The 27,907-nt window shown below is 41.8% G+C and overlaps 1 protein-coding gene across 1 annotated transcript in view; it reads left to right on the forward strand.

The window, feature by feature from the left end:
- Positions 1-27,907, forward strand: part of PCSK2 (proprotein convertase subtilisin/kexin type 2) — a 195,006-nt gene that overhangs the window by 84,214 nt on the left and 82,885 nt on the right. Inside the window, exons 3-4 of the mRNA XM_088477202.1 lie at positions 21,515-21,628; positions 25,682-25,790. Of these exons, the coding sequence (XP_088333328.1) occupies positions 21,515-21,628; positions 25,682-25,790 (223 nt within the window). The remainder of the gene's footprint in view (positions 1-21,514; positions 21,629-25,681; positions 25,791-27,907) is intronic.

Below are 27,907 nucleotides of genomic sequence, written 5' to 3' on the forward strand. Positions count from 1 at the left end.
GACTAGCCACCCCCATTGCCTCCCATAAATGCACAGTATCTGTCAATCACTTTGCATGCAAACACTCACTATGGCCCTCATCTGTAACCATCGCGATGCATCCACAGTATGACTCGGACCCATGTGCAGTACAACACACATTGGCCAACTGTGCAAACATTAGCATAGCTTCCACCTCTAAATCAGCCCCATAGGTTGTAAGCTCCATATGTGAATGACCAGAAATATTCTCTGTAAAGTGCTGCAGAATATGTGTGCACTATATAACATGATAAATAAATAATCTGCATGAGAATTCAGGTATGAATATATGGATCAAGTTGCGAAGGCCAATCATTTGGATTTTTTCAATAATTGAAAGAAGCAGGGCAAGGAGTACAGGACTGAAGTGATTAAACCGACCACTGGTGAAACGTGCGTCTTCTGATCAGTGGAGCCGGTCTGTGGACGGGCTGACCTACATATGCTGAGACTGGGATTTATATTTTGATGAGACGGTATTATACAGATTTACACTACACATCTCTACGTTTATTTTTTGGGGTGGAATCTCATTGGATACCTGGGAAGTGTTAATACTGCTCTAGCATTGCTAACAGGACACTTAACCAGGATTTCCCCAAAAGCAGATCCACCTGCAACTTCTCTTTTTTCATTTTCAGGGGAAGACTATTTTGTCCACTGCCTCCTGGCACACAGGAAGGCAGTAGAAACAAGGGGTTTCTGCATTAACCCTAATTGCTCACATCTTTAATCTAAATATACATGAATGAAAATCTTGCTAAACACAAACTCAATCATATGCACAAGGGGTAGAAGAGAAAGATCTCTTACAACTTTTTACTATTAATTTACATGTGGAAATACAGTCAGGTGCATAAATATTGGGACATTGACAGAATTTTCATATTTTGGACTCTATTCACCACCACAATGGCTTTGAAATGAAACAAAAAAGATGTGCTTAAACTGCAAACTTTCAGATTTAATTTGAGGGTAATTACATCCAAATCAGGTGAACGGTGTAGGAATTACAACGGTTTCTATATGTGCCTCCCACTTTTTAAGGGGCCAAAAGTAATGGGACTATCAACTCAAAAGTTATTTCATGGACAAGTGTGGGCTATTTCCTCGTTATTTCATTATCATTTAAGCAGGTAAAAGGTCTGGAGTTGATTCTAGGTGTGACATTTGCATTTGGAATCAGTTGCTGTGGACTCTCAATATGAGATCCAAAGAGCTGTCACTATCAGTGAAGCAAGCCATCATTAGGCTGAAAAATCAAAACAAACCCATCAGAGAGATAGCAAAACCATTAGGTGTGGACAAATCAACTGTTTGGAACATTCTTAAAAAGAAAAAACGCACCCGAGAGCTCAGCAACACCAAAAGACCCGGAAGATGACAGAAAACAACTGTGGTGGATGACAGAAGAATTTTTTCCCTGGTGAAGAAAAACCCCTTCACAACAGTTGGCCAAATCAAGAACACTCTCCAGGAGGTAGATGTATATGTGTCAAAGTCAACAATCAAGAGAAGACTTCACAAGAGTGAATATAGAGGTTTCAACACAAGATGCAAACCATTGGTGAGCCACAAAAACAGGAAGACCAGATTAGAGTTTGCCAAACAACATCTAAAAAAGCCACTACAGTTCTGGAACAACATCCTATTGACAGATGAGACAAAGATCAACTTGTACCAGAGTGATGGGAAGAGAAGAGAAGTAAAGGAACTGCTCATGATCCAAAACATACCACCTCATCAGTGAAGCATGGTGGTGGTAGTGTCATGGTGTGGGCATGTATGGCTGCCAATGGAACTGGTTCCCTTGTATTTATTGATGATGTGACTGCTGACAAAAGCAGCAGAATGAATTCTGAAGTGTTTCGGGCAATATTATATGCTCATATTCAGTCAAATGCTTCAGAACTCATTGGACAGCGCTTCACAGTGCAGATGGACAATGACCCGAAGCATACTGCAAAAGCAACCAAAGAGTTTTTTAAGGCTAAAAAGTGGAATGTTATGCAATGGCCAAGTCAATCCCCTGACCTGAATCTGATTGAGCATGCATTTCACTTGATGAAGACAAAACTGAAGAGAAAATGCCCCAAGAACAAGCAGGAACTGAAGACATTTGCAGTAGAGGCCTGGCAGAGCATCACCAGGGATGAAACCCAACGTCTGGTGATGTCTATGCATTCCAGACTTCAGGCTGTAATTGCCTGCAAAGGATTTGCAACAAAGTATTAAAAAGTGAAAGTTAGATTTAGGATTGTTTAGTTTGTCCCATTACTTTTGGCCCCTTAAAAAGTGGGAGGCACATATAGAAACCGTTGTAATTCCTACACCGTTCACCTGATTTGGATGTAATTACCCTCAAATTAAATCTGAAAGTCTGCAGTTAAATCACATCTTGTTTGTTTAATTTCAAAGCCATTGTAGTGGTGAATAGAGGCCAAAATCTGAAAATTCTGTCAATGTCCCAATATTTATGGACCTGACTGTATATGCCTGGCCGTTTGTGTGCTGTTTGATTATTATTGCAACAGTGTGCTGTTTGATTATTATTGCAACAATGTGTGCTGTTTGATTATTATTGCAACAGTGTGCTGTTTGATTATTATTGCAACAGTGTGCTGTTTGATTATTATTGCAACAATGTGTGCTGTTTGATTATTATTGCAACAGTGTGCTGTTTGATTATTATTGCAACAGTGTGCTGTTTGATTATTATTGCAACAATGTGTGCTGTTTGATTATTATTGCAACAATGTGTGCTGTTTAATTATTATTGCAACAATGTATGCTGTCTGAGTATTTTTGCAACAATGTTAGACACATTTAGAACCTTCTGAGTTACACCTGGCTGACTGAATGCTTTGGACCACTTGGCATATGTCAAACTAAGGCTATTGGTTCATAAATATACGCAGCAAACACTGAAAGGGGAAAATGAGATTCCGTGTCATGTATTGACTAGCATTACCACTTTAATTTCCTGTACAATCAACTGAATATATAGGTATATAATAATCAATGCATTAACTAATTATGTTACTTATGTACATGGCTCCCCCCACCCCTTTTCAGCCGGAGGTGAATGAGGAACATTCCAATTATTATTACTCTCTCAATTACTGTGTTCAAAAGTGTCTTTTATATATAGAGATGCGCCCAGTTACATTGTGGCTGATCGCGACACAAACGTGTGCACGCATCATGCCATGCGATACCCTTCACTTGCATACGCTATGGTACGTTATGGCCTGCACCGCAATTGCACCATGCATTCCTATGGCGGCGCGTATGTGTACGCAGTGCGCGTATTCGCTTGCGGGCGCGATTTGCCGCTCCAGCAGCAAGGATATAGCTGGGCATATCTGTATGATGCAAGAACCAATGATATTTAGAATAATATGAGAAGCTGTAAGAGCTGTATACAAAATTATGGGGTCTATTTACTAAGCCTTGGATGGAGATAAAGATAAAGTACCAACCAATCAGCTCCTAACTGCCATGTCACAGACTGTGTTTGAAAAATGACAGTTAGAAGCTGATTGGTTGGGACTTTATCTCTGTTCACTTTATCTCCATCCAAGGCTTAGTAAATAGACCTCTTTACATATATTGTTTTCCCCAAGAGCTTAATCAATTCACATTAACTCAATTTAGAGGTTCGTACATATAATTATTAAGCAAAATATTTTACCCTAGGGCCTGTTGCAGCGAAGAACGCAGTGGCGATTATGGACGCAGATGGAGCAATTGTATACCAGTGCCAGGTGTGTGCACAGCGATCACATTGCGATTACTGATGCACAGAGGGACAACTCACAAAGTGAGTGACAGGTAGTCAGCGTTTGGGGGTAGTGATAGGGAGTGGTCAGAAAAACACAGGCATATCTGTCCGTTTAAGCGCTGTTTTATAGGCGTGCATAAATTAGCCATTGCGATCTCGTATGTAGCTCTGCATGTCAGGATAGCTGCCAAGGCTGCGGCTGGTCAGACCTGCCACAGGAAAGATGGTTGCTCAATGTGCGTCGATGTTACCGATATTTATGCAGGTAAGCGATGTCGTACGCATGTAAGTAGGCAGCAGTGGGCGTCCTTATGCTCGGGTGATCTTTGGAACCATTAGCATATTTTCGTAGCTGTGCTGCTTACGAAATCTCAGCTGCAATTGCGTTAATGTCCATCTCTGAGCCAGGCACCTAGTCCATATTGAAATACATTAATGCTGTTGAACGCTTTTTGACATAAAAGTCTTTTCTTACTAATGTCAGTGGGAAAACATTTGTGCATTAGTTCTCTAATCATAGATTAGACCCAGTTGTATTAGTGTTACCATTAGCACATTTTTTTTTCTAGAAAATTACTACTTTTTTAAAATCTTTTAATATTAATCATTATATGTATTTTTCTTCTATATGTTTTACATGTCATATACAAACACATGTAAGGCACACACATTTTTATATCATTAATCGATTTATTAATTGTTATGTTTTAACTAACATGAAAGAGGGCACCACAAAAAGAGTCTTCTTTCTTTTTCTAGTGATTTTATTTTACTGACTCTGGTGCACCATCAACAAATAAGCAAATCAATAGACATTAATTGATGTCACTTAGTATCTATATCTATATAATATGCAAGAAAGTGTTTGTATGTGTCCTTCATGCATGGCCAGAGTTTTGTACCTAGCTCCGCCAAATTTGGAATGGTGGTGTAGTTTGACCAGGATTAGGTTTTTGGCTATGTGTGAAGTCCGGCAGGTCCATGGAGGAGGTCTACATGGTGCCCACCAAGTAGGCCATGGAGTCTCTGATTTAAAATTTTTGATTAAGCAATTTCGCTCAGGATGTCTTCCAGTGCCTAAAACTGCACTGATCTGAAGGCACAGGTTGATATCTACCAGTGGGGGTCAGGCAGAGCTCCAATGAAAGAGCAGTGAGTCTGAGGATCAACTGTCACACCGCACCTGCACTGATGGTTACTAATTTCCTCCAAGCACATTTTCATATGCCATGGTCTCCGATGTTGGTCTGAAGAGATTTCTGTTTTGCAATTATTTATTTTCTGATTTCTGTTCTGTAGTGATTTCTGAAACCGCAGTGATTTGGGAAGCTATACTGATTTCTATCCTGTAACTGAAGGTTTCAGATGGACTTCAAGGTCCAGTCTTCACCCCGGGCAATGCTGTATATCCCAGCTAGTGCAAAATCATTAGTTTCTTTATTACAATTATTAATTAGACAATTAGTGCTTGCATGGTCTCCATTCCCCTTTGTTCTGTACTATATATACGTTTTTGTGCAGTAGTATTATGTGCCTGGCAGTAGGATGGCTGCCTTTCATCAATTCACTGAGACTGTAGATCTGTCCAAATGAGATTCCATGGACTGTGAAACAAATCTGGAATGCAAATATTGTATTGTAGGATCTTCGAACATCTTTGATACATACTGCTGTTACACCCATGTACTGTATGTGGGCACATTGGGTTGAGCAGCAGTATTACACCATGTGTAGCTCATTTTAGGTTAAATGTGGAGACTAGGGCAGTTAACAAGAAATGATGGGGCCCATGTGCAAGTTACAGTTTGTGAGAGGGGTAACACAATCCATCTGCAGTGGAAATATGGCACCTGTAAAAGATAGTAAAGTCTTCTTCACAAGTATCTATGCCATAATTCTGAAGCTTTCTATGGAGAGCTTCAGAAATATGTAGCCAGCAGCAACCCAGTGAGAGTCTGCTCTGAGTGAGTGTGGGTACCCCTTAGCTCAAGGGCCAGTGTGCACCGCAAGCCCATTGTAGTTTCGCTGCTGGATACATTTATTACCACAATTATGGGAAATGCAATGCTAAGAGAGTAAAGCAAGATAAATAAATAGAAACAAGTATAAACTACTATGGTGGAGACAGGACAAATTAATAGGAAACAATCTACTTTAGGAAAGTTTTACAAATTTTCCAAGCTGCAATAACCACGTTATCTAGATGACTGCGAGTTAATAAATCCAAATTATATTTTTTGTTTACTCTCCAACAATGCAAAGTGGCTGTGTTCAAAGCTATTCATCCTATCAGGGGTGTCATTAAAATGCTTTGGTTTACCAAAATATCTGGATATTGGAATTTGTTTTCCAATGGATCTTACAATCATGCCATAGAGCATAGGTTTCCAATCTCCACCATTACAGTCCATGTTCTAAGGATATCCTTGCTTGAGCACAGGTGACTTAATTATTACCTCAGTCAACTGGATTTAACCATCTGGACAAGCATGGATATGCTTCAAACCTGGACTATAATGGCGGAGTTTGGGAACCTCTGCCATAGTGCATACTTCTCAATTGTTCTTTTTTTGGTGAGATAGTCATAATTTGAGGGGATGTTCCCACCAAGTCGTGATCAGCACATTTGCGGGAACAGAATGGTGTTTTCATGATAAAAACTCCAACCAGCGGTGTGGTCACATCTGCTATGACATGGACACGCACCCCTCTGCATGCCATGGCTACGGCCCCATGTCCCAATTTCAGATTCACCAGTATTGGGAGGTACTGTATGTTGTAGAGTTGAAGATTTATACAAAAACACATCTATAAAAGTAGATTCCATTTCTAAGCAATGGCATTTTATGAGGCATTTTATGTGTGTAATGAATCTGTTGTTCTTGGTGGCAAGTAAATAAAAGTGATTGTTTTTTTGAGTATCATCTACTTTATTTTTACTACAATATCTGTGTTATACAACAAAATTGGTCACCACTAACATGAGACAGTAGGGTTTAGAGTATTTTTTGTTAAATGAACCTCTACGTTACAATTACCGCTGTACAGTTTTTGTTGCTGTTATTATAAGTGAAATTGTCAGGAAACCAATTTTACTGTCATTGCTTACAGTACATCCAGATCATGCCTAATGTTTAATACATGGCCTGTTCGTGGTTGTAATAGTAGTGGAGCATATTTTGCAACAGGATGATGAGAAAAAAAGAATTTTCGTAGTAATCTACAGACAAATATATAATTCTCAATACTATTCCTGAAGCCGCAGGCACTGCTGATACCATCAGCCCCATACTGTACTTCCCACTTAAAGATACAGCTTGTACGCTCCATGTTTTCAGTAATACAGATTTACAAATACAGAATACAGAAAACCCAATGAGTTTCCTCGCATGAGTGCATTTTGAAAAGTCAATTGATTATTCAGATCATTTGTTCTGCTTCAAAGTCCTATTGCTTAAACATCATCCTAGTCACTTAAAACTCATGCTTAGGTGGAGCCCTAGTACAAATCAATATGGTTCTATGTTTCAATGTCTGTTTTGTTCTAAATCTTGTTTTCATTGTTTGAATTATAGATCTTTTTTCTTCAACTGCACCTTAGAAATGGATACTCTGATGTCTGCTTTTCTTGCTGACTTTCTGGGAGGGGGCAGCTAGATCAGCACATCAGGGGGCGCGCTGAAAACTGGGGCACAGCATAGGGGGTGGTGCGGGGGGCGAGATCCAGTCATCATGGCCCCGCCACCTACCATACACTGCCGAGATAACTGACATTGCAAAGCGGGGTGTATGGCTACGATGACGTGATTCAGCGCAAATTGCATCATCAGTCACCTGGACTGCCCACTTTACCAGGGAAGTGGGCAGGGCTGGGCAGACGTGGGTCAACCTCTAGGAGACTTGAATGCTCTTTCAGGCGCCCGGGACCAGCACCCAAGCTTCGGGAGCCTCCTGTCCATTCTCGGAGAGTAGGCAACTACATTTATTTAAACAGAGACATCTCTCCAGGCATAAGTAGTGCTAGATACATGCAAGTCTGCATTGGCGCAGATGTGCGCATTCTCTTACTGGGCATGTGCAGTGCAAATAGGAGCAAATTACCCTATACAAATTGGTGTGATTGCAAATCAGCATCAGGGTCTACATGCCTAGACTGGAGTGCTCATAAATTCTCTGCACTGTTTGAACTTTTATATTTGGCACATGCCCCTGGCCTTCTTGGGCACAAAATCGTCATGAGATGTTGGCGCTACATCACAGCTCGGGATATGGCATGTGACCATGTCAGAGGATGCCCATGTCCCATGCAATTGTGCTAGCTAAATTATTACCATTTATGACCAAAATTACAGCAAAAGGCTGGTTTAACTGCTCATGTTAACCCCTAATGGGTATTGATAGAATGCATTCCTAATAGGATCAATGGATTTTTTCAAGTGTGGTGACATAAAATTCACTGCAATAGATTGTAAAAAGTATGCTGCAGCACAAATGCATTCTGGTGCAACTAGTATGACTGCAAATGCGCACGGACTCATAGAATACAGTATATGACATTTTATTGTTTTATGCTTTTGTATATATTGCACTTGTGTTACAAATGCAAGTGAGGAGCCAGTGATTAAAGACATATTGTTTCTGGTCAGACAGCAATCCTAAATACTGCATGTAATGCTGCATAATACTTTACTACAGCATATTACTAGAATTATCTGTATGAGACTATTGAACATTTACAAGAAAGTAACTACAATACTGCCAAGTGAAATCTACAAACCGTGCACCATTGCACTGAATAAAAACATTACTGAGATGATTAATTCCAGGATCGTTAAACATCATTTAGAAATCATGAAAGTAGCATAAATCCATTCTTCTGTATGAATACATTGCAGCAAATCCAGGCAACATGCAGTTTAATAGGGCCGATTGGTTGGGGTATCCTATTTTCTGAGAGGCTTGGCCACGACCCCAACTCCCCCAAGAATCGATGTAAAATACTATGCCCACTGCACCACTTGCTTCAAAGGGGACATTTGTCCCTCTCAGCAGCTGCCCCAGGACCCGCCAAGCCCCTCCCACAGGCCCGGGTAATTAGTACCCACTCCCCATCCACCCCTCCTCTCCGCGCCCCTGTTTGTAGCTTTGCAGGGATGTGGGTCTGATACAGCATATCTGGGTGACATTTGTGTAGTTATTTTGCTCCACACTTGTTTTTGAAATTATTTATAGATTTTCCAAGTAAATGTATGTACAGTATACATTGTGCGTATCTATCACCTACTGTAATAATTAACTTTATAGTATAATAGTTTTATCATATTATCAGTCAATTTATCTTGAGCCCATATTCCCAACGGATAATCGCATGATTGGCAAACATTGACCCCTAGTGCCTTTCATCCATCTGCTGAAGGAACGTAACAGAACGCATCAGCGGCAGAATAAAATTGCTCATGTGTACCTACATTAACTGGCCTAATTCTGAAACCCAGTATGCACATGTTTTATTGTAGTGACTAGGAAAGAAGAATAGATGTGAGTTATGTCAACTATCTTTTGAAGCACAATTTATACACTTTAGATAGTGTCAACATATTATACAGTGCTATACTGAATATGTTTATTTATTCACATCAGTCCCTGTCTCAGTGGGGTTTACATTCTTATTCCCCTACTGCTGGTACATTGAAGGGTTAACTTAGTTATAAGCCAATTAACCTACCATTTAATTTTTTTACTATGGGTGGATATTGGAGCACCAGGAGGAAACTCACATGGACACGAGGAGAACATTACAAACTACACACAGACAGCTACCTCTTATCCCAAGGCTCCAGTGCTGCAAGTCAGTAATGGCGATCATTGGGCCAAGTGTCAATTGAAATCCATAAGTCTATCCCTCTGTATGTATGTAATGTACTCAGGGCCGCCAAGAGCCAAGGTGGGCCCCGGTAATAGGGGGGCGTGGCCTAATCTTGGGAGGTGTGGCCACGCCCCCAAAGCCAGGGGGGGCGCGATCAATGTGATCGCTCCCCCGCACTGGCATAGGAGACTGCTGTGGCTGCTGCTCAGCAGCCACAGCAGTCTCCAACTGCAGCTCAGCACACGCTGTGTGCTGGGCTGCTGTGAGGAAGGGGGGGCGGCGTCGGACCCGGGCCCCCGCCGGGCCCCTCAGGAAGCCTGGGCCCGGGTAATCTGTACCCGCTCCCCCCCCCATTCGGCGCCCCTGAATGTACTGCAACAAATACATGCAACTCAGTTGCCAAATATTTCCAATATGAGGGATAAACTGTTGGGAAGCAATTTTAATATATGCTTATATTTTTCTAAATCATTTACAGGTTGAGTCTCCCATATCCAAATATTCCGAAATACGGAATATTCCGAAATACGGAATATTTTCAGCATGACTGAGATAATGAAACCTTTGATTTTTGATGGTTTAATGTACATAAACTTTGTCTAAGGCACAAATTATTAAAAAGATTGTATAAAATAACCTTCAGGCTGTGTGTATAAGGTGTATATGAAACATAAATGAATTTCATGTATGTACACAAACTTTTTTTGATGCACAAAATTATAAAAAATATTGTCTAAAATGACCTGCAGGCTGTGTGTATAAGGTGTATATAACACATAAATGCATTCTGTGTGTATATTTGGGTCCCATTTCCAAGACATTTCATTATAATATGCAATTATTCCAAAATACGGAATATTCCGATATCCAAAATACCCCTGGTCCCAAGCATTTTGGATATGGGAGACTCAACCTGTACTAATACTCTTATAATCAATTAGTGTAAAAAGATTTTAATAAGAAAAACATTTGACTTCTTCACCAAAGCTGTAATGATAACGAAACACCCAATTTTACTAATTGATGGTAAAGAAATTAATGAAAAAACTAAACAAAAACAAAACTTTAAATTGAGTAATGAAGATAACGAGAATATATAGGTTGCAAACTAAAACACTTTGGTGAAAGGTGAACAGTAATCCAATGGCAAATAATATACTCAGCATTCTAACTTACGGGAAAATATAACTGTTGCTTTGTATTAAATATGTCAGCTGATTGATGTTACAAGCATTATTCTAAGAAAATAAATGATCAGAAAGGATATACTTCCCGTTGTTGCATTCAGCCTGATGTTACCGCCTCACATTCTTCACTTAACTCTAGGCTAACTCTACTGTACCTACTGTAAGGACATTGAGTTAATGAGAAATTCAGCTTTTCAGCATATAGATAGTGCTACCTTGGTTAAGCCAACCAGAGCCATTGAGACACTTCAGAGGGCCCCGGTACTAGAGAGGGGGTTTGGCCACACCCACTTATAAATCCAGTCACTGCAAATAGTGTGTGTCCTGCAGCTTTACTCCACATTTATGGTTTTCTCAGGCCCTCACCGGGTCCCCGGAAAAGACCATGCCCACATAATTAGTAACTCAATTTTTGGTGCCCCTGCAGCTAGTACTCTGCTCCAGGCAGCATGATTGTCCTTAGAAATGGCTTTTTTAAATTACTGGATTTTTTCCCATTTACTGGAAAAATTGACAATAACCAGGAATAGTGTTTCCACTTTCTGTTTGTTTGGTCTTTTTCAGGGAAATTTGTTTATTTGAATCCTGTAAAATCGGGTAAAATGATCTTTTCACATTTGTTTCTCAGTTGTTTTGTACTTAGGGCCCGATTCAGACCCTCTCATCAGGAAGCGTTCACACGCAGCCTGACGTTTTTTGCATTGTGCGCATACGTGCAAGCGATCGGGACGCATACGCTCGCGGCGCATAGACTGCACTATACATTGAGTGACAGGAGAAGCCGTTTGTGGGTGGTGACGGGCAGGCCACTAAAAACGGGGGAGTGGAGGTGCGAACGCAGGGGTGCCTGAGCGTCTTAATGCCTTTTCAGAGGCGTGCATAATTAACAGGCAGCGTCATAATACACATGGTTGTATTTCACACTGAAGTGCTCGCAGTGCTTGCGGTAGGGTATAGTCAACCACAAGCACTGCGTTAGCTTCTGATGGTACTCGATGTACTGATGGTTGCATACACATCCTGGAGATGACGTGCGCAAGTGGGCGTTTTGAGACAGGCTGGTGGGCGTCTGCATACACAGAGCGATCGCACGCCAAGACATAGTGGGCGTGCTAATGCCTTGGCATGCGATTGCTTGCCTTGCCGAAATTTGCATACGCATTTAGTGATCGGGTCTGAATCGAGCCCTTAGTTTAATAGCTTTCATGCTATGTATGTTCTACAACATTGTAAGTGCAAATTTTGACAGGGAGTTTTGAAATGGAAAATGGAAACACTGGTTGGCTGAAAAAAAAATTCAAAGAAGCCATCTTTGTGTGATACATTCTCTATCCTTCATCTACCACAAAATAATTTGCACATTTATAATGAGCAGACCAGATAGCATTAAACAGTACATTTCATTCCCAAGACTTAGTTCTGGGAAAAAATCCAAAGAGAGATTGTTTCTAATGTGATTCTGTAGCTTCATGCGTTGCTCAAACGCACCACAATTATCAGGCAGAAGGCAAATTAAAATTAGTGCGTGCTTGGCCCATTATCACAACCTCCTGCAGATGGACAATACTTTGGCAACAGGTAAAACATGTATGTGAAAGTCTTATCGATGATCATTTATTAATATCAGCCAGAAAAGAGTGTCTGTTATGGAACATATTCTGTTTTCATGTCCTGGTGCTGAATGTCCCCATACACATTCTGTGTTCATTGTAATTGTTCAGCCAAATTCAAAAACACAGATGCCATATTGGAGACAAAGTGCAAATTCAGATGCGATGACATTACAAATGTGCAATCTAAGCTTTTCCTGCCATAATTTATCTTTCTGACACACATGCAGACGAAGAAAGAAATGCCTGTTTACATAATTATATTATAAGTTCCCCCGACATACAATATAGAGAGCACTGTACAATAAAGTGGGGTATATTATTTTATAGTAGGTAATAATGATACTGACATTGACAAAGCTCTGCCTCATTTATTTTAGTTAAGGATTATTTTATTTTCTGCAAAACTGCAGCTGTACTGTTTTATTTATAACGGTTTAATATATTAAATTAGGATAGAGTGAATTTTTTTTGTATGAATTGTATTACATAATCCTGCTTAATCAGAATTTCTTTCTGGTTAAAATCCAGTATACACAGTGTCAGGGAAGTAATTGTACATCAGATTGAGATCTGGGGAATTTGGAGGACAAGTCAACACCTTGAAGTCTTTGTCATGTTCCTCAAACCATTCCTGAACAATTTTTGCAGTGTGGCCGGGCGCATTATTCTGCTGAAAGAGGCCGCTGCCATCAGAGAATATTGTTGCCATAAAGAGGTGTACTTGGTCTGTTTAAGTAGTTGGTACTGTATGTGTCAAAATAACATCCACATGAATGCCAGGACCCAGGGTTTCCCAGCAGAATATTGCCCAGAGCATCACACTGCCTCCGTCGGCTTTCCTTCTTGCCATAGGGCATCCTGGTGTCATCTCTTCTGCGGGTAAACTACTCACACGCACCTGACCATCAACATGATGTTAAAGAAAAAGGGATTCATCAGACTAGGCCACCTTCTTCCATTGCTCCATGGTCCAGTTCTGATGTCACTTGCCCGTTGCAGGCACTTGCAGCTATGGATAGGGGTTAGCATGGGCACTCTGACTGGTCTTCGGCTATGCAGTCCCATACGCAGCAAGCTGTGATGCACTGTGTATTCTGACACATTTCTATCATAGCTAGCATTTACTATTTCAGTAATTTGTGCAGCAGTAACGCTTCTGTGAAATAGGACAAGATGGGCTAGCTATTGCTCCCCACGGCATCAACGAGCTTTGGTCAACCATGTCCATGTTGCCGGTTCACCGGTTGTCCTTCCTTGGACCACTTTTGGTAGGTACTAACCACTGTGAAAACCCCACAAGACCTGATGTTTTGCAGATGATCTGGCCCAGTCATCTAGCCACACACGCCTACTGTACATCTGCCATCACCTACTGAAAAAGGGTGATAGGACCCCAAACGCTTATTAGTTACACAAACGTACTGATACACACTATGGGCGTGATTCAGCAAGGAACGCAGTTGCTAATACACACGCAATCGGCCGAATGTTGCATTCTGTATACATCTCAGTGTGTGTGCGTGAACTAGCTATTGCGATCGAGACAGCAATCGCAGTGACTACGCAGACCCATCGCAGAGTAATTGACAAAGTACCATTTGTGGGTGGTGATGGGGGGATGGTTGGGCGAACACAGGCGTGTCAGTGCGTTTCAACGCCGTTGCAGGGGCGTGCATAAATTATACACTGTGATGGCCTACACAGTCTGAGGTCTCATAGCGTGCATGGTTGTTAGCAATTTCTGAGTGAGGTCAGGGCTTAAGCAAGTGTGCGTCAGGCTACGATGGTACTTGATTGTTCCGATGGTTTCACAGTCTTGCTAAACATTACGGATGTGTGGTAAGTAAAGTGGGCATCCTTGTGCAGTGCTGTCAGGGAATAGTGATCGCAATGGATTAGCATACTACCGCAGTTGAACTGCGTGCGTAATCGCTATGCATACACAGTTGCATACAGTAATGAATCAGGCCCTATGCTTTTCGTTAATTAACAGTTAACACATCAGCATTCAAAGGGTTAACACAGCCTGTCATAGAATGCAAACAGTTAATCAGAGTTGCCTACCCTCCCGATTTTCGCGGGAGTCTCCCGAATAAAGGTGGGAGCTCCCGCAACCCCGTAAAGTAAGTTGAATCCCCCGCATTCCCTCTGCCCTGTCTAAAAATCCGGACTGCGCATGCGCGAGTCCGGAGGTAAAGGGGGCGGGGCCCGAGCTTAAGATGCAGGGGCGCACTCACCGGGTGCAGGGAGGCAGGAGTGTGGCTGCTGTGAGGTCTCCTGGGCACGCCTTCCCCTGCTCACAGACTGCTGCTGGGAGAGACTGATGCTCCCAGCATTCCCTGGCCAGCCTGTGATGACAGAGGACGGAGGGGGGAGGAGCCGACGCCGGAGGACACTGAAGACAGAGACAGAGGAGCTGCCTGAGACTGTGAGTGTTAGAGCTCACTGCAGCTCCTGCCACATGTATAACTCATGTCAGTGCCGTGGGGGAGGGAGGGAGATCTATTACTGTGTAATTGTATGTGTGTGTGTGTGTGTAGTAATGTGATGTACAGTATGTGTGGGTGTAGTAATGTGATGTATGTGTGTAGTAATGTGATGTATGTGTAGTAATGTGATGTATGTGTAGTAATGTGATGTGTAGTAATGTGATGTATGTGTGTGTAGTGATGTGATGTATGTGTGTGTAGTAATGTGATGTATGTGTAGTAATGTGATGTGTGTGTGTACTAATGTGATGTATGTGTGTGTGTGTGTGTGTAGTAATGTGATGTGTGTGTGTGTGTAGTAATGTGATGTGTGTGTGTGTGTGTAGTAATGTGATGTGTGTGTGTGTGTAGTAATGTGATGTGTGTGTGTGTGTGTAGTAATGTGATGTGTGTGTATGTGTGTGGGGAGGTGAAATCTTCATATGATGTGTGTGACTGACTGGGTGTCTGTGTGTGAGAGACTGTGTGTGTGTGAATCTATTCATGGGATGTGCTGAGACTGTCTGTGTGTGACTGTGGGGCCCATTTATTAATGATCGCATTTTGCAATGCGATCAGGGCATGCAGTACCGCCCCTGATCGCATTGCAAAATGCGATCCTATCTGCCGGATGTATTATCCGGGACATGCAGGGAGACGGGCTCCGAAAAGAGCCCGTCCCTGCGATGTCTCCGGAGGGCAGTCGGGGCTTCTGCTCATGCGCAGTCCCGCGGACTGCACATGAGCGGCGCCGATTGCCGGCGGAGGGATGATATGCGGTAATTCCCCAGAGGAAACAGCGGCTAACGCTATCTTTAGATAGCGTTAGCTGCTGGGGCCAATATCGGGAATGCTTCGCATTCCTGATATTGATACATTTGGCAGCATCGCATCCCCCATAGAAACCTATGGGGGAGGCGGCTGCCGGCGGCAATGGAGGGATCGCAGCAGGTATCGGACTCTCCTTCATACATTCGGGGGATACTAAGTATTTGAGGTAAACCCCCGAAAACAGGTGTGCACTTTGATAAATGGGCCCCTGTGTATGAATCTATTCATAGGATGTGTATGTGAGACTGTGTGTGTGTGTGTGTGTGTGTGTGTGTGTGTGTGTGTGTGTGTGTGTGTGTGTGTGTGTGTGAATCTATTCATATAAATGAATGTGTGCGTCTGGGGGGGAATCTATTAATGTCAATATGGCAGGGTAGAGATGTATTAATGTCAGTGGGGGAGCTAGGGTGTCAGCTTATAGGAATATATACGCCCATAGGTGGAGTTAGAAACGCCCTTTGGGTGGAGCAGACCCACAACGGCGCGTCGCATTCTGCAGCCATCTACAATCTCCCTCAAAGTCATTTTCAAAAGTAGGCAAGTATGCAGTTAATACAATCAAATTTATAAGAAGGTTAGCAAAATCAAGCAATAATTCTCTTCATAAGAGGCCCCTACATATCTTTTGAGTAACAAGAACAAACTTATTAAAATTTTGATTTAATATAACAAGGGGGCATTGGATATAATAGCTAAATTTATAGCAAATAGCATACATAAATGCAGAAATAGTCACAAACAAATAAGGTTAAAAATTACATGCAAAATAATTTGAGAACCTGGGAGAAATTAAATGCAAAGTCCCTTTATTTCATCGAGTTGACAATTTATCCACAGGGTTTATAAACATTTCCCCTGGATAAGACTTCAGGGGACCATGTAGATATTAATACTGTATGTAGGGAATAAATATCTGCTAGTAAGTCAAAAAAAATAGTCCAAATCTTATTCAGTCTGTCATTTTCCTCTGATAACTCCCAGAGACATAACTTCCCCATCAATACCTTGGGCTTAACCCTGCACATTTTCATATAAAAATAAATTAAATAAATAACACTTTTAGGGCATAGATACAATTAGTTCCATATAAATATGTTATTACTGTATGTTCTCTCTATGTCAAGTAATGATAACAGCCTTTATGAATTTCTTGCTTTGGATGCTGACTGGCAACTCACTTTACCAAATCCTGAAATAGGCAAAAAATTGTCTTAAATGTTCATATTTTTGATCACTGAATAAATGTTGTGCTTACGCACAACCTCTTTTTAATTCTGTCATGACATACTGAGGGGGAATGTTTTAAAATACACAGGCCTGTGGCTGTATGGCCAAATGACACAGGTAGCTCCCATGATCACTTGTTTCTCTTTTGAAAGCGATCGAGAACAATAGACTTTGAGGTCTCTTGATTATCATGACAATCAGATGAAAATTTGACTTCCTAAAAATGAAGTGAGGTCTAAGAGTAATTAATATTCCATTAACTCTGGGTTTGCTGGAAGAAAGCTCATTTAACTACTCTGCGTTGGGGGGAGGGGGGATGATAATTGATCGGCATACCTTTCAGATTCACAGGAATATAATAATATTAATCTATTAAGTAGACTTCTTATCATGACACACCGTTTAATTGCATCCCTCTTCCACCCCCAGACCTACACCCACCCCCACGCACACAAAAATTCACACTGCCAAGAAAATGTTATTATTCCCAGATATTGTATCAATGAAAGGTATAAAGAGGGAGAACCTTATCAACAACTTAAACATAAAATACACACTGTTGTAACATTTAATTTATCATACTTTTATCATCCTTTTGACTGTCAGAAATATATCCATATTTTGGAAAATAAGCTCCAGTACAATTTTACACACTGGAGATTAATATTCTATAATATTAATCAATCATTTAAAAACAAAACAAAAAAAGGAGGGTGCTGATAGTATATCCAGTTTGCCAATTTATCCATACACAGGGCAAAGGCATGCATACTTTTTTTTGTGTGCATATTTTTCGTGCATATTGGTTTTCACGTATATTGCATTGTATCATCAATATACAGTAGGAGTAAAGGATTCTACACTGATCTGTCCACATTTGTTTCATTTACGCACAGGCATATAGAGTTTGAGTGCTATTATTTGCTTCCTTATCTATGTAACAAGGCTGCCTTGTGGTCAGCTCGGATCAGACAGGAACCCAATTAGAACTTGCTCCAAATCCTGTAACCAACGCGTTTCACCATAGGACTTTGCAAGGCGAGGTGAGGTGTAGCTTTCAAAACATACCTAAGGACCTATAGAATAGCAGTATAACATCAGGACAGACAGCTAAATTATAACATATTTCCCCATTTAATGTGTGGCTTCTTTAAAATAATATCTAGGTCAATCTCCAATCATATCACTAATTTAAACTTAAAAACAAATTGACTCTACAGTAATTAGCAGAGTTAATGAATTTTCTGCTTGAAAAATTCCACCTACTGTATGATGATGCATAAAAATAAACCATAGCGATGTTCGCACTTTAACTTGAAACAAGCTGTTAAAGTAACATGTTTAAAGTTATGTAGAATTTTAACTTTGTCTGCATTGTGTTATCGGCGTTGCTCTGTCGATGGTTACATTCTCAACAATGTGATTGTCGACCTAATGACAGCATATCTTTCTCCTAACATTGTATACTTTAGATAGACAAATAAACCTCTGGCTTGAGATGAGCAAAGTTGTGAGTTCCACGGTATTGTAAATATTTTCATTTCTGCTAATCCTGCTCTATGGCAACTGATAAAGATTGTTATTACTACTAACATTTTGGACCCATCATTCACTGGTTCTCTAGCTGTCATACCCAATGCTGTCAATTTATTTTTCCCTCTTACCCATCTCTGTTCCCCTTTTTCCACCATCTCTCTCTCTCTCTCTCTCTCTCTCTCTCTATTTCTTTACTGCTCTTCCCCCATCTATCTCACCCCCTCTTGCCCCACCTCTCTCTGTCTCTTTGCCCCTATGTTCCACACATGCTGTAGCACTGACTGTAAGATAGAGTGGCGGTGGGCACAGGTGGAGAGTGGAGCTGTACATGTTTGTGCACTGGTAGGCTTCCATTAGCTGCGGGCAGGAATGTGCAAGATGAGAAAAAGGATAACTTGCATTCTCTAGGAGGTGGGCAGAAGGAGGAAGTGGCACCTGGAGGGGAAGGAGGAACTGTCTGCCTCTGACATGTGCATATGAAGGACATATATTTTAGCACATTATATAATTAATACTAATATTATCTTTTTAATTATAAAGCGCTGAAACAGTGCAACTAATGGAGCATGACATGGCACAGACAAACTACAAACAATAATATGAAACAAAAGGAAAATATAGTCCTGTCCAAATTACTTTAAAACCTGCGGTGTGGGGGACACACAGTTATGGGTGAAATGTATAGAACCTTCTAAGGAGTGGACAAGTGAAGAAGTTACGCATATCAACCAATCAGAGGTAGTATTTATAAAGTACTTACTATAAAATGATAAGTAGAAGTTGATTGGTTGTTATGGGAAACTTCTATACTTGTCCACTTATCCACGCTTTAAAAAAATTGATACATCTCCCCCTACTTTATGTGTCATAGCTTTTGATCCCAGGGGGTGATGTCACACATTTAGATGTGATTGTTTGACAAGATCCATTGTGTTCTCTGCAAGGGAAATGCATGTCCATCAAATGACAACCTAGTAACATAGTCTAATAATAGCATCACAATAAGCATGCACTCTGCTCAGGGGGAGCCTATGGTGCGTCGGATGAAATATTATATGAGTTTTATGAAGGTAACTGTGCAGAAGTATATTTACTGCTGCTGTTCTAGCCCTGGCCTACAATGTACTGTATAGATATATGTAGTGCATTTATACAGCTAGTCTGCAAATGAGATCAATCGCACAGATCTGGCACTTTAGGCAATGGCACCTCAAAAAGGGGTGTGTGGTCCCTCACACCAAGCTAATCACCTTTTTTACAGGCCAAGTAGAAAAGGATTAAATATGATTTTTATGAAAAAAGTAATTAGAGCTTTTATAAATGTGGTGCAAAGTTACCTGTTCTTTATTTTTCATTAATATGCCCTATTCTGTAGACAGTATAAAGGATGTTCTGGTTTATGACAGATAGATTAAGGCATGAAAGTAGAGAGATGTGGGGAAATGGGGGGAGAGATGGGAAGTGGGGGGAAAAGGGGGGATAAGCCCTGCCAGCTTCTTGAATAACAGCTAGTGCCCTCGTGAATGATGGGTCCGTAATACTAGCTTATCATATCTTTACTGTTGTTATTGCTACTATAACACATATCATATTGAGAGTATAATTACGGTGTTATTTACTCTCACTATAATGTAAGACCCCTAGAGCCACTAGGAAGGTCTTCTGTCTATAACAGCTGCCTGTTGTTCCCTTAGGGTTTTACGCACATACCAGTACTTAGGTTGCTGCCAGGTCTTAAACCTCAGGCAGTAAGAGCTTACACAATTGACTGGAGACCGCGGGGTAATAGACTAGAGAAACTAACATCAGGGCACAGACAAGACTGAAACACTGAGGGTTAATGGACAGACCTAGGTCTGAACAACAGCCATAGCAAATAAGACACTGAGAGGTGGAGTGCAGAGGACTGTGCAGTTGGAAAGCACTTCCAGGTTGATCTGAGGAAGGCACAAATAGGAACACAGGTCCAAGGTAAAGAGACAGGCACAGGACCATGTTGGACTCAGGCACGGCTGACAGACTAGGCTACAGACAGATAGAGAATCCACAGGACCAGGCAGGGTATCACAGGAACAAACAGAGTATTCACAAGAATGTACAAGTGCAGGGACATGGAATACAGACCAGCCACTTACACCAGAGTATAAGCTATAACTGGCAGGGAGATGTTGAACTCGCTGCCTTATAACAGGGAGATCCACCAATCAACAGCAGCCTGGGAAGGAGGGACTCTAATGCTAATTGTAAGCAGCTACAGTGTTGCACGTCCGCCTCTCAGTTGTAAGCAGGCCCTGCAGCCACCTGGCGTCCTGGTCTCCAGGCAACTGCAGGTGTCTTCTTAGCATGGCATCCCGCTGCCTGACAACTATCAGGACCGTTGGACCCAGTGGCCGGGAGATGCGGTGTCCCGGTTGATTGGCAACAACCGGACCCAGTAAGGAAACAACCAGCGGCAGCGGCTTGTGTCAAATATAAAGACGTGTTATGCTGTAGCTCTATACAGTCAGCTGTATTTTATGATAATGTATAGCAGAAAGTAACAATATGAGGTTTTATCTATTTAAAAAATGTAAAAAACCTTCAATGTTCCTCTTTACCCATAACAAACAAATTACATATAATATGATATCAAACAGTGATGTGAGCATGATGTCAGTATGATAGAGAGATCCCCAATTAACAGCAGTTGGGGGGATGGGGGTTATCACTGTGCTAGGTAGGGAAAGGAATTGTCCAGTGTATTACACCATAGTTTACTCAATCCTACCATGTATCTATAACAAATACTGTAGGCATGCCATCCCTGTTACCTGAATCAGACAGTTTGCTAGCATTTGTGATTGCACAGGGAAAATAAACATAGTTTATTGCTTTATCAATGTTCTTCGGGTTGGTTTCCATAGACCTCTACTGAAATGAAAAATATGTTAAGAGTGAAAGCAAGATCTGCATTCATTGTATATTTTTTTATTACATTTCAGGTAAGGAAAGTTGTGCAACAAGAAGGATTTGACCGAAAGAAACGAGGCTACAGGGACATAAATGACATTGATATTAACATGAATGATCCACTTTTTACCAAACAGTGGTATCTGGTAAGTGTAAAGTGAATATAAATAGATTTATGATCTAAAAACTTATATTCCAAAAATGCCCAGTAACTAGCAAAAAGTGGAATAAACAGTTATCAGGATATCCTGAGAATCAATTGTAGATGAAATGGCAGTCCTATTAACTTATAATCCATCCACAAGTATAGTACAACCCGTCCTTTCTACTGACACTACAGATGTGCATATTGGAATTATATGTATTACTTTTAGGTGGAATCACCTATCATCGCATATGGGGACATAGAACCTGACACAAAATTATTGTCAGTGTGTGTATTTTGTGCTTCATATAGCTTAAAGCCACACAGGGCTGCCATCAGGGGGGGACTGCCGGTACTGCAGTACCGGGCCTGGACACTCGGGGGGCCCGTCCAGCGCCTGCTACATACTGCCAGCCACTACTACTAACCCCCTGGCCGCAAGTGCCACAGTGACAGGTCTGGCGGCATCCTCTACTATACATCTGCCGCCGCCGCCGCACATTAGTCACAGTTAAGTGACTTGTCACCTCACCCAGCCGGGCCCTGCAGCTAATGGCGTAACTATGGAGGGTGAAGGGGGTGCGGATGCTATGGGGCCCGCCGGCCCAGCGATCGCACCCCCTGCACCTTCCTTATGCCGGGCGCCCGCTGAGATTGTATTACCAGCGGACGCCCGGCTCCTACTCAAACCCCCGGCGGCAGCCGGAGGACGGAGCTCACTCCGTCTTCCGGGTCCCGCAGTGCACTATGGGAGTGACGTCATGACGTCACTCCCATAGTGCCGAGGAGCGGGCGACGGGGCGGTCGGTGGCTTCACAGGAGCGGGATAAAGGTACGTTTTTTTTGTTTGTTCTTTTTTGTCTGTGTGCGTGTTCCCACGAGCGTGGGGGGAAGCTACTGGGGGCTCATTACAGGGGGCTCACTACTGGGGGCAGCTACAGGGGGTCACTACTGGGGGCATTACAGGGGGCTCACTACTGGGGGCAGCTACAGGGGGTCACTACTGGGGGCATTACAGGGATCTCACTACTGGGGGCAGCTACAGGGGGTCACTACTGGGGGCATAACTGGGGGCTCACTACTGGGGGCAGCTATAGGGGGTCACTACTGGGGGCATTACAGGAGGCTCACTACTGGGGGCAGCTACAGGGGGTCACTACTGGGGGAAGCTACAGGGGGTCACTACAGGGGGCTCACTACTGGGGGCAGCTACAGGGGTCACTACTGGGGGCATTACAGGGGGTCACTATTGGGGGCATTACAGGGTGTTCACTACTGGGGGCATTACAGGGGGTCACTACTGGGGGCATTACAGGGTGTTCACTACTGGGGGCATTACAGGGGGCTCACTACTGGGGGCAGCTACAGGGGGTCACTACTGGGGGCATTACAGGGGGCTCACTACTGGGGGCAGCTACAGGGGGTCACTACTGGGGGAAGCTACAGGGGGTCACTACTGGGGGCAGCTACAGGGGGTCACTACTGGGGGCAGCTACAGGGAGTCACTACTGGGGGCAGCTACAAGGGGTTCACTACTGGGGGCATTACAGGGGGCTCACTACTGGGGGCAATTACAAGGGGCTCACTACTGGGGGCATTACAGGGTGCTCACTACTGGGGGCATTACAGGGGGCTCACTACTGGGGGCATTACAGGGGGCTCACTACTGGGGGCACTGCGTAAGGGGCACCATTATATATATATATATATATATATATATATATAATATTGTGTATAGGTATGGTAGCGGGGAAAGGGGGTTGTGGGAAGTGGTGGGGGTTTGTGAAGGTTGAGGGGGGGCCCTGCCTATTATGACAGTCCCGGGCCCCACCATTTCTGATGGCGGCCCTGTGGCCACATACACAATATACCAGTCATCATCATCAACTTGATGAAAATTAATGGCAAATAACATGTATAGAAAAGAAATCTAAGAAAAAAAACACAAAGCCTCAAATTTAAACACCAGCGTTCACAGCCTGGGCTGATTACCACCAATGTACTGTATAGGGGAAAATAAAACAAGAAGAAAAAGTAATGAATCAGAGCAGTTTTCTTATTTTCCAAACCCAGGAGCACCAGGTACAGTAGCAAACTACTTAGTTTATTCCCCTGGTGCAGCAATTCATAATTTAGATTTTGTCAGCCCAGATGTGGTCATAGATGGTGCAAATATGTTCTAATAACATGAGCAATTCTTCATAATCCACAGAATGAGATTGAAGCATTGTGTATTATTTAGAGAAGCTCCAACGTGCAGTTAATGGTTTGGTACAAAATGAACAAACTTTAAAATAATTCCTCAAAGTTTTGTTTTGTCAAAAATGTTATTGCTAAATTCTACTAAAGTCAAACAACTTCAATTATGTTCAAGATGGTTTGACCTTGTTCGAGCCTGTATGACCATACTCAATCTATTTGATTCTAGCCAAGTGAGATCAAATATATACTAAGCAGCTTGAACATATTACTGTAAGTTGATATATTTTAACAGTTTTTTTATTACCACCGGCTACCATCAAATGTGAAAAGCCAGCTTCAAGTGTTCACAACTCAAATTAAACTTTTTTTTTAAAATAGTGAATAAAATATTGTTTAAATAGTGTTTAAAAATTTAAACATTTTAAAGCACTAACTTAAACGCAAACAGCAAATACAAGCTACGAATGTTGAACATTTAAGCCAAACAAATAACTTACAAGACGATCTATGAAAGTAAGCTGTAAAAGAAGAATACAAGCTGAAAATTTAAAAGCACAAAGTACTGTAGAATTGGGGGTGGTGATTGTACCACAAACATGTTAGGGGCCTGGTAAAAGTCAATTGGATTTGAAGCACCCCAAAATTATTGAGCATCTTTAGTTTTAACCAATAACAACATAGAATAATGTTGTACCTCTATGGCATTACTGCAGCAATAACTCCAGCATTTGGAGCTCCAGGGACTTTGTAATAGGCATTATCTTGTTAGCCAGAGCACCCTCCAACATTTGCCACATATGATGTAGTTAGATGACCAGCGGCCGTGAGGTCACAATCCCGACGCCGGAACACCTGCTAAGGAGTTATGACAGGCGTCAAGATACCGATGCCTGTCATAATCCCGACACCAGAATACAGAACGCTGCGGGCCCGATCGAGGTAAGTACGGGTGCCCCTTCTGTTTGCCGAAGAGGGGGAGAGACTTAGGTTTAAGGCACCCCGGGGAAACTTAGGGTTAGGCACCCCCTGGAGAGGGTTAAGGTTAGGCTAGGGGAAGGGGGGGTTAGGTTTAGGCACCCCTGGGGGGGAGTTAGGGTTAGGCACCCCCTTGGAGGGTTTGGTTTAGGGAGCGGGGAGGGGGGTTTAGGTTTAGACACTAACAGGGGGAGGTTAGGGTTAGGCACTAAGGGGGGAGGTTAGGGTTAGGCACCCCTAAAGGTGGGTTAGGGTTAGGGGGGGAGGGTTAGAGTATTTACCTCAGCTTGTCGGGATTTCAGCCTGTCGGTCTCTCCTTGTCAGGATTTGAACCGGCGGTAATACAATCCTGCCACCGGTTAAAATTATCCTGGAGGGCGGGTATCAAATAAGTAATTATTTTAATTACAGAAGTTCAATATTAAGGTAAATATCAAGGCTGTTGAATAGACCGTATCGTACTAAAAGGACATATACAAAACATTGGAAAAGGGCTGTATTCAGGCTTGAAATGCCCATCAGTAGGCTCAATATACTGTACACCTTGAAAGTTTGACACAAGACAACATTGGAAAACTGATGTTATTTTCCCATAATATGTCAAAATAATTACCCTTTTACAGTGCATCTTATTTTATAGAGTATAAAATAAAACTCATGCATAGGGCACCAGTATTTTGCCAACATACTTTTGCCTCTTTTGAAATATATACTTTTTGGAAGTTACCCGGTAAATGCACAAAATGTTTTTTTTTGTGTTACCATTAATATTTTACAACTGCATATATAATGTGAGTGTTACGAACAGTTAATTTTTTTGTAGCTGTCTTTTCCTATTAAATTAAATATTGTCATCTTGTTTTATTTGATTTATTAGATCAACACAGGTCAAGCAGATGGGACTCCGGGACTCGATTTAAATGTGGCAGAAGCTTGGGAGTTGGGATACACAGGGAAAGGAGTTACCATAGCAATCATGGATGATGGTAAGCATATCATCACTGGAGATCTAACAAAGTAGGATCATTTCAAGGATTGATTATACCAGCACCATAGAATAAACACATTGGCATAGCTTTTGCTTCCAGTATTTTATTATCTACAGTATATACTGTAGTTGTTTTCTCTTGAACGTTTCCTAACTGTCGATCATTGAAATAATCTTATGGACTTCTTATTTCATAGTACATTTTGTTGTTGAACAAATATAGATCAGTGAATCTATGAAAGACACATGAACTGCAAAAAGGAATCAGAGGTGTTACTGTAGGTGACCAATAGATACTTTTAGGGGTGTAGTTACTAAAGTGAGAGTTTTTAGAAGTGGAGATGTTGCCCGTAGCAACGAAACAGATGCTACTTAACATTTAACTAGCACCTTCTAGAAGATAATACCTAAAATCATATTGGTTGCTATGGGCAACATCTCCACTTCTAAAAACTCTCACTTTAGTAAATATACCCCTTAGTCCTTTTCTTTTTTTTAAAGTAATTTAATGTGCTTTTATACAGCAGTAATAAAATACAACCTACACAGCAATAAAAAAAAAGTAAATAAAGTCACAATGGCATTGGGGCATAACTAGGTATTTGATGGCCTCATAGCAAAAATTTGTAAGGACCCCTATGTACCACCCAATGGTGAAAAATGTTTATAACACATGTAACTTTAACAAGGAAGATGGGCCCCCCTCACTCTGGGCCCCATAGCATCTGCACCCTTTTTGTCTATGGTAGTTATGCCTATACCTGAACCATTTAGGACACAGCACAGGCCCATGTTTTGAAGTAATCCAATAATCAATGTCCAATACGCCTTTCATGTTTATGTAAAGTACAGGTAGCTCATGCATTCTAGCATGGCCAAGAGCAGCATTGTTACAGGTAGCTCATGCATTTCAGCATGGCCAAGAACAGCATTATTACAGGTATATCATGCATTTCAGCATGGCCAAGAACAGCATTATTACAGGTAGCTCATGCATTTCAGCATGGCCAAGAACAGCATTATTACAGGTAGCTCATGCATTTCAGCATGGCCAATAGCAACATTGTTACAGGTAGTTCATGCATTTCAGCATGGCCAAGAACAGCATTGTTACAGGTAGCTCATGCATTTCAGCATGGCCAAGAACAGCATTGTTACAGGTGGCTGATGAAGTTCAGCATGGCCAAGAGCAGCATTGTTACAGGTGGCTCATGCATTTCAGCATGGCCAAGAACAGCATTGTTACAGGTGGCTGATGAAGTTCAGCATGGCCAAGAGCAGCATTGTTACAGGTGGCTCATGCATTTCAGCATGGCCAAGAACAGCATTGTTACAGGTAGCTCATGCATTTCAGCATGGCCAAGAACAGCATTGTTACAGGTAGCTCATGCATTTCAGCATGGCCAAGAACAGCATTGTTACAGGTAGCTCATGCATTTCAGCATGGCCAAGAACAGCATTTTTACAGGTATATCATGCATTTCAGCATGGCCAAGAACAGCATTGTTACAGGTATATCATGCATTTCAGCATGGCCAAGATCAGCATTTTTACAGGTATATCATGCATTTCAGCATGGCCAAGAACAGCATTGTTACAAAATTGGACATGCTGTGTTATATTGTAGATCTATCCAACCCCATCCACATTTTACTGACACCGTACCACCAAATAGGTAAATCTTATCCTCTATTACTGAAAATCAGGACATTTTGCTGGTTAAATTAAAAAGACAAAGAGGGGGGTAGCTTGGGGCAGGGGGTTTGATAAATTTGAACTTCATATACTGTATATGCTTTGTAAAATGCAATATAAAGTAAAACCAAATTTGAAAATACAGTATACAAGAGCAATAGTAAAATCAAATGATAGTAAAAAGGCTACACATAATATAACATTAAGCGAATGTGGCAAACCTTTGGTCACTGAAATAGCTAAATATCCAAATTATTGAATTTTACCCTTACTGAATGACGAGGAGTGAGCCACCCTTATCATCATTACCACCACTACCATCTGCCACCTGTCAGCACTGCAGCATAAAGAGGTCAAAACAAGCAGTGAAAAATATTCTTCTCTGCCAAAGAGGCCAATTAATATTGCATTGCTGCTATA

Source organism: Taudactylus pleione, unplaced genomic scaffold, assembly GCF_031769625.1.
Source record: "Taudactylus pleione unplaced genomic scaffold, aTauple2 ptg000201l, whole genome shotgun sequence".
Lineage (NCBI taxonomy): Eukaryota > Metazoa > Chordata > Amphibia > Anura > Myobatrachidae > Taudactylus > Taudactylus pleione.